Below are 8,487 nucleotides of genomic sequence, written 5' to 3'. Positions count from 1 at the left end.
TATGCACTCACTCTCGTGCAAGGTGGATGCCTTCTCTCCCTCTCCTGTTCTTGACCTGCTTTTTTAACTCTCCGTCTGTGTATCGGAGCTCCTATTACACATCTTCCTAAACGAAAACTACTGTCATGGATCTGGTCAGCTGGACTTTCAACCCTATCGACAAAATCTTTTCAACAAAGCAACAAGGTCCTGGAGAGCTCTCATGCCTCGTTGAGACTCACGTGGCAGGATACGTCATGGATCCATGGGACGTTTGGCAGCTGATCTGTCTTTCTGTTTTGTCTCAGGTGGACGCCGAACATGTTTATGTAATTGGATTCATGATAGCAGGGTTTCTGCTTTCTGTCATCGGCGGATTCCTATGTCTTTGACTATTAAGGAAGACGGCGGCATTCGTTTTGGCAATGGCAAAACTGCCGAGTCTGTGTGAAGGTTTGATTCGTGCTTCGAGTACTCAAAATCAGCTGATTTATGAGCTTACAATGGCGGCTTATCTGAATCTGACTCCCCTGGTTGGCCTCGAAAACAGGCAGACTTATCAAACTTCTCCTGAGATATGTGTAAACTAAGGAAAAGCTTAGTCTATTGCCCCCCCCCCCCCCCCCCCCCCGGAGAACTTCTGCAAAGGCTTACAGGACTATGGTCTATCTGAAAGTGCTTCATGGACAAATCTCACTGTCTTGCCATCAAATACATATGTAATGTGTTTATAAATGTGCTTGCTGGCAGAGTTTTTGATGTCTTAAATCGTGTCCTGATAGGACAAGGTGTGATGAGATCTTTTTTTGTAATGCCACTATCCTATCCTCATGGCTTTTTCCCCTTTTCTATCTAAAAGTTTTCTGAAAAAGGATAAGGGGCCGCACTCCAGTAGCAGCAGCAACATTCACGACTGTACGAAAATAGTCTCACTGGTACAATGATGATAAAGCTTATTCTGATTCTGATTTTTAAAAAAAATAACACAAGCACCCAGACCGGGGGGGGGGGGGGGGGGAATGAAATAAAGCACATGTTGAAAGGTCATGTGACTACAAGTGCGCCTGGATTTTTCTTCTACAAAACCATGTTGTAATGAATGCGGTACGCTGATCAGCTTTGCCTTGCTGAAGTTTAAAAGGCGTTCCCTGAAAAAGACTGGAACGGAGCATACCTTGTTCTAAAGTCTGTATCTTCTTTTCCACATTGAAAATGCCTTTCCAGATGTGTAAACTGCTCAAAACATAGGCACTAATGCACCCCTATACAATCAGAGAGGCATTTTTTTTCTTATTGTATGCTGATAATAGGCCAAATGCTGCCTCTCCTTTTTAGCATGATAGACGTGGCGTTTGTGGTTTTAATAGAAAGAAAAATATGAAATTTGGATCCGTCTGATGTCAGAACAGTTCTCCACTTTGTCTAAGTCAATTTGAGATGAGCTCTAAAATGTAATTTCTGCAGTTTCTAATTCATACCACTTGTTCCAAATGTTTACAAGATTTTGTTTTTGTTTCACAGACCTCCAACACGCTCACATGGGCTTTGTACCAGCTGTCCAGGAACCCTCAAATCCAGGACAGACTTTATGAAGAAGTGTCCTCAATGGTACCAGAAAACCAGATCCCCTCTGCTGCAGAGGTCACCCAAATGCCATATTTACGGGCTGTCATCAAGGAAACTCTCAGGTATGATTGTTTGGAGAAATTATGTTTTATGAAAAGAAAGGCAGAAAGATCTAGATTAAAATGTTTACTGCGTCCAAAATAAACATTTACGTATGTTGCAGGATGTATCCAGTGGTTTCTTTCAATGCAAGAATCATGATGGAAAAACCAACAACAGTTGGTGGATATCAGTTTCCAAAGAATGTAGGTTTGTTTATTTTTTACGTTATTTTTATTCGTAAAAAATGTACGATTTTATGCATTATTATACCTTATGTACTTATTTGGTGTGAGAACTTGAATACAGGATTTACTTTGAATTTAACAGGTTACAAAGTCAAAAATTAAATCCATAAAAAGTTTTTCCTGACCTATACGAAATGGTTAAGTTTCATCAAGTTTACTTCAGTACTGTAGTTTACTTTGAGATACTAGTATGCACTCAGTGTAAAGCACTGAATCTCCCAAAATCTACACGAAAACTTAAGTCATGTGATTGACCTGCATGAAGTTATTATTAGTAATTATTATTACATTATAGTTATTAGTATTATTTTTCATTCTTTAATGTTTTTGTTTTGGCAGACTACTTTCACCTTCTGTCACTATGCCATCAGTCACAACGAGAACACCTTCCCTCAGTCGTTCACCTTTAAACCGGAGCGGTGGCTCCGTGACGGCCGCCAGAAGCCGAACCCATTCGGCTCCATTCCATTCGGCTTCGGCGTGAGAGCCTGCGTTGGGCGCAGGGTTGCTGAGCTTGAGATGTATTTGCTTCTCTTTCAGGTAAATGCAAAATAAACAACAACCTGTGGGAAATAAGGATAAGCTCTCAGATTTTAGTTCTGGACTCAGCTGAAATGGTTCTCAAATCTGTTTCCACGATAGAACCAAACACAGACGACCTCAGGTCGTTCACACCTGAACAAGACAGTTCAGCCAACACGCTATAAAATATTTTACTTTTAAGACGTTTTAAATGTTGTTTTTCTCACAGATACTTTTTTTCTGTTTTAAAATCTAATTTTATTTTTAATAAACACATCCATGGGTCAGAATGAGCTCATCTTCTGTCCGAATGTTAACTGGGCCACCAGTTGAATAGCCTGAAGCAGGGGTTTCCAAACATTTTAGCCCATAAAACACCAGCATCAGAGACCCCAACAACATCTGGATGAAGTGTACAAATGATGCTTTGAGCCAAAAAAAAACAAACATACAAGAACACAATGGCAGCACAAACACAATTTAATTTATTTTAAAATAGCTTTCTAAAATTAAGCCATAAGCTACAACACACTGAAAGGTTTCACAGAGACGGTCGTGAGTTGTTGCCGATTTTGGCTCATTTAATAGATTTAATACCATCTGGTTTCTGATTCTGCTTGGTAAGTTAAAACGAAGAGGTAAAAAAAGTAAATGAGAAACGTACATTTTCTGCAAAAATGCACCTTGAACGCTGGGCACTGAATCTGACTGAAGTTTCCTAAAAACGCTAAAAAAAGAGTTTTTGAACATCAACGTTCATGCTCAACAATCCAGGAAAAAAACCCAACAAAGTTCAATGAGGTCATCTGGACGGTTTCTTTTTGTTGAAATGTTTCGTCCTTCATCCAAAGGACTTCATCAGTCCAAAGAGCCACAACAAACTCGGTCCCACAAGCAGCACACTCACATAGTAGACCAACCAGTTTGATGGTGATAAGATAGTTTCTGGAGTCCACCCTCTCCCCCGTCGACTCCTCTGAGGCAGCCATGGCGAAAGTGGTTCAAAAGATTGAGTCGATGAAGTTAAAATCAGGAGAACAGAATGTAAAACGGAGCAAAACAGAAGCTAAAAGGAGCAGAAGAGTAGCCAAAAGGAGCTGAATAAAGAAACAAAACTGAAGCTAAATGCTAAAAATACCCAACTGTAGCTTTAAGCTAAAGTTAGCAATATTAAAGCTTACAGCCAAACTTAGCAAAACAGTAATTAAAAGCTAAAAAGGAGCGCAAAAAAAGCAAAAATAGAGCACACATGCTTAACCCTGCTGCCCTTTGGGTCAAACTGAGCCTCAAAGCTGTTCTAAACTGAAACCACAAGGGTCATTTTGACCCAAGAGCAGCAGGCGGGTTAGGAAACCATAACAGAGAAACTGCAGTGTGAACGCTGACTCAGCTTCCAGACAACAAAAGACCTAGCATTCCTTGAAGGGATGAATATCGCCCGCCACCTTTTGCGTCAGGAATTCAGACTGAAATCATTTTATGATGAGAAACAAAGGTATAAATGTAAATGTTTGGCCTAAACTCTGAAAATACACTCTCGTGACCTTGTGCCTGGAGTATGTATTTTAAATGACTTTCAGCTACTACCACGTTAAATTCCAGGTCAGTATCTTCCCTGAGTCATTTTTTGTGTTTGCTAGGATCACTTTGCCGTGGTGGCCATCTTAGACTGCGTTCACTTTTAGAGCTAATCAGTTGTAGATCCCAACCCAAAGATAATTTCTTGTGTTTTTGTCCTTCCTTTCCTCAGCTTATTCGTCAGTTTGAATTGAAACCAGGCCCCAGGACAGGAGAGATTAAAAGCATCAACCGGACGGTTCTGGTTCCAGACCAACAAGTGGACCTGCACTTTGTGGACAGAAGATGAAGAAATTCAAATTCACTCACTTTTACACATTAGACTGAGCTTGGTATTGGTTTTGCCTGCTGCTGGGCAATAATGTTTTGGCTAATGCCTGTGTATTATTGTCTGTACCGTTAGCAAAATATCTCATGAATCACTGGGCAGAGTTAAATGAAACTTTCATAAAGCAATCACTGTGTTGACCTTGTGTTGTTATATTTGTCCATGAAACCTAATGAACCCTAAATTTAATGCTTTTGAACACAGACAAGACTGAGGTTTTAGTTTTTGGACCTGAGCATCTTAGGAATTAAATTGTCTTTCTTCCTCCTTGGATGGCATTAATCTGTCCTCCAGCTCTAATGTTAAAAATCTTGGTGTTATTTTTTATCAGGACATGTCTTTTATACCCCACATTAAAAATGTTACTAGAACCGCCTTCTTCCACCTGCGTAATATCACTAAAATTAGAAACATCTAAAAATGATGCAGAAAAACTGGTTCATGCATTTGTTACGTCTAGACTGGACTATTGCAATGGTTTGTTATCTGAGTGTCCAAATACTTTAAAATGTCTTCAGTTGATCCAAAATGCTGCTGCCAGAGTCTTAACTGGAGTTAGTGGGAGAGATCATATTTCTCCAGTTTTAGCTTCTCTCCACTGGCTCCCTGTCAAATCCAGAATTGAATTCAAAATCTTACTTCTAACCTACAAAGCCCTCAACAACCTAGCTCCATCTTATATTTGAGATCTTATTGTTCCATATTTTTGTAGTGGACTAGGCCTACGTCGAAACTAAGTCTAAGGTCAAAACTCTTGACCTTTAGAACCTTGTGGGACAGAAGCTGTCATTTCATGTATTTGACTCCATAAATACAGGTTCACCCATCCTGAGACTTTCTTTCTTGAAGATTCAAGTGAAAAGAACACTCTCTTTTTATTATCATTACTATCTTACAAATGTTGATAATCAAAGTGTCTTAGTTCAAACCATTTTAGATGTTGCAGTGAACTAATCAATTTTATTAACTGAGTAATGATTTTATTCTCATGTTAAAAGCTGTGCAGAGTAATTATGCATTTTTCTGATTTCTGCTTTTGAATGAGCAAGTGTGTGCGTTTACAAGGTTACAGTCAAACGAAAAACAAGTTGTTATGTTAAAACTGTCATGTTTTAGAATCCTCTCAGACGTAAATAGAGATGTTTTGCACCTGTTTCTTAAGGCACGCCAAAACAGAACCCTCTCGGTCTGTGAGAACATTTCTGAGCTGTCTCATAACAATTCTCGCTGTCTCTAACCTCTTACGTCACAAAAACACACCCCTTCTGGTCGTTTCTGACCAATGAAAAATCCCAAAAGTGAACCGGGAAAGAGTCTTTAAAATGTCAGTACTTCCTGGTCTACACAGACTCTACAGGAACTCACAGGGACACGGAGAGACACACAGGTACTCAGAGTTGGAGAGTTGTCAGACTTCTAGAGTTCTGTGGGAGTTCTGTAAACTACACGAGAGCTAAAGTCCTGATGGAGTGCTGTTGGAGTTCCTGACATGACAACGAAGCTCTTCCGAGTTCCATGGGATTATAACATTTTCCACTGAGGTGAATATGTGTCGAACAGAGCCTCGCCATTACTCCGGACGAGTAACAGCATCCTACTGAGACGCTGAAAGGGTGCGTTAAACGGAATCTCACCTGAGACATCTCCAGGTAAAGGAGCCGATTTCATCACCTAAGTGTACTGTAAAGAAAAGCTGAAGAAAGCCGGAGAGTGTCGATTCTGGAGAACACTTAATTTCCCTCACATTCAATCTTACTCCCTTTAAACTTCTTCCCATCTTTAAACTTTTCTATCAAGTAGAAATTCTTCCAGATATTTAGAAATGTCTGTGTAAAGTGCTTACCCACATTCATGTGGGTAAAAGATCATAGTTGTACAGTTATAAATGTTTGTTGGTGCAGCAACGGAGAAATCATGGCCGTATGATTTTTCCTGATTGATTGCTTTGTTGTTATTTTCATAATTTGCCAAATTAATGTAAATGTTTGATGTTAAATTTGATTCTGTAAATAAATGACCGCATTCATTTTGATGGGTCAAATTTAAATGACGTCTCCCGTTTGCATTTCCTTAAATTCAATGCACGTTTTATTCAGTCCAGAAAAATGAGGAACTCGCGTTAAATGATGAATATATCCCAGCATCTGTTCATCTACAATTGGTGGCCCGTATGTGTTCATAAATGGACTGTAACTAGTGTGCTAATTGATTTTCATGTTGGCATGTGTTATAAAATAACAGTTGAACCGTGCGTCTTTACGCAGCCGGAGCTGCGCGCTTGGAGCTGCACCGCCTGAAGCGAAATGCTGCATGTTTTTAAGCGTGTTGGTCTGTGATGCTCAGAAAGCTCACAGAGAAGCTGCAATTGAGTCACAAGTCTTTATAAAGCTGAATTGTACGTCTGTATGTGTAACTTAAGCTGGCTTTGAGCTGTGGAAACGCTTCATTCTGTTTAAACTGTGTTCCGGACGCTTCTGGTCCGCTTCGGTTCTGTGGTTCCGACTCGGTTCTGGAGCTTCGAACGAGTTGTTTTAAATAGCTAGAAAGACGTTTTGTCACGGAGCGCCGTTCTCTGTGCAGCTCAGGGGGTTGTTTCGTTACAATTTTTAACAGAAAAAGTGCATTTTGATGGTTTAAAAGACGAAAAAGTGACGAACTATTTTACGCTAATCTAACTTGCTAGCTGGGGAATACGCTTCGTGGTTGGTTGTTTGCTGCTGTGGAAAGCTCTGATTTGCTGAGAAAGGTTGACTGACGTCACCTCCCCTCACCCCTACGCTGCGTCATTGGTTGAGAAAGACCGTGTGTAACGTTCTGATTGGATGAGGGAAGTGTCAATCACGTCGCCCGGAAATGAAGACTCGTTTTCATAGGGAATAAAATCTGCTTTTTAACGCTGGAAAGCGCATTAAAGCTGTGTTCTGAAACGCTGTTTACATTCATTCGAAGCATATTCGCTGAAAGTTCGCCACGTTTGAGTTTAAAGACCGTCATAAAATGATGCTTTTGAACTACGCTAGCGATGCTAAATTTTAAGCTAACAAGCTAATGACCGGGTGGAGGACGTGTCACGTCACTTCCCCCAAGTCGGAAATGAGCTTTACCGTGCTTAAATTCGCTAAATACGGCTGCGATTTTGTTCCACAAAATTCATGTTTCATGATATAAGGTCTGATTGGAAAAATTTTGCCACGTTTGTGTAAAAAATCCGTTCAGAAGTGTTGGTTTTCACCGAAGCAAGCCGATGCTAATTTTAGCTAACAAGCTAACGACCGGACGCCACAGGAAGTTATAGCGCCCCTAGTGGACGACACAAACAGTGCCTGAGTTAAAATTGTTAAGGTTCTGCTGACATCTTGTGGAGAAGACGTGGGATCACAGGTTTTCACTTCGTTTTTAGGTGAAGAGTGACATTAAACGTTTTTATTTTCCAGAAAAGCAATTTTGGAGTTAAAAACTTCCTCAAAGCTGAATATACACTGTTATCTTGCATTCTAAAAGTTATGAAGGTATTTATGCTGAGAGCTTTTACCAAAAAATTTTATTCACTGATAAATCCTTAAAACAGGTCCATAATAAAATTAGAAACTTTTTATAAAACAGATACAGTTACAAATATTCACGGAGTTGAACAGTTTACTCATTTTGCTTGAAGGATAATACACGTTTAATTGCAAAATCACTAAATAAGAGTAAGCTTATCAGGAAAAAGAGATTTTCTGATTTTATTTTACCACCTAAACATTTACATCTACTATTTAATTTCTAAATAGCAGATAATGGCGGACGAAGAGGTAAACACTGACCCCTCACAATCCGAGGATGTGGTCCAGACAGCCTTACACATTTTGACAAATTCAATTCTTGGCAAAACATTGGAGGAATTGCATGACCTTGATGACGATCAAAGACATGAGGAGCTGCAGAGTTTATCAAGAGCAGCTACAGTGAAGGAGGACGCAAAATCAAGCCGCATACGGTTAGCAAAAATCTCTCTGCTTCTGAAGGCGGAATTAGACCGTTTGGTGGTAGAAAAGGGCGTGCTTTTCAACGGATATAAGTCTGAAAAAGAGAGGTGTGACGAATTGATAAGTGAATCTGAGTTGCTGAAACAAAAGATTCAAACTGATAAGGACCTCTCAAAGAGAGAGCTGTCAGAACAGGCTC

The 8,487-nt window shown here is 39.9% G+C and overlaps 1 protein-coding gene across 1 annotated transcript in view; it reads left to right on the top strand.

Moving 5' to 3' along the window:
- The window catches only part of LOC119419001 (sterol 26-hydroxylase, mitochondrial), a 7,835-nt gene extending 3,393 nt beyond the window's left edge, over positions 1-4,442 (top strand). Inside the window, exons 6-9 of the mRNA XM_037686294.1 lie at positions 1,501-1,667; positions 1,769-1,850; positions 2,232-2,432; positions 4,165-4,442. Coding sequence (XP_037542222.1) covers positions 1,501-1,667; positions 1,769-1,850; positions 2,232-2,432; positions 4,165-4,281 — 567 coding nt within the window. The 3' untranslated portion in view covers positions 4,282-4,442. The remainder of the gene's footprint in view (positions 1-1,500; positions 1,668-1,768; positions 1,851-2,231; positions 2,433-4,164) is intronic.
- Positions 4,443-8,487: the final 4,045 nt, after the last annotated feature.

Source organism: Nematolebias whitei, chromosome 13 (genome assembly GCF_014905685.2).
Source record: "Nematolebias whitei isolate Nwh7 chromosome 13, NemWhi1, whole genome shotgun sequence".
Classification (NCBI taxonomy): Eukaryota; Metazoa; Chordata; class Actinopteri; order Cyprinodontiformes; family Rivulidae; genus Nematolebias; species Nematolebias whitei.
Note: the sequence above shows the minus strand (reverse complement) of the source record. Positions and strands in the feature narration are given on the sequence as shown.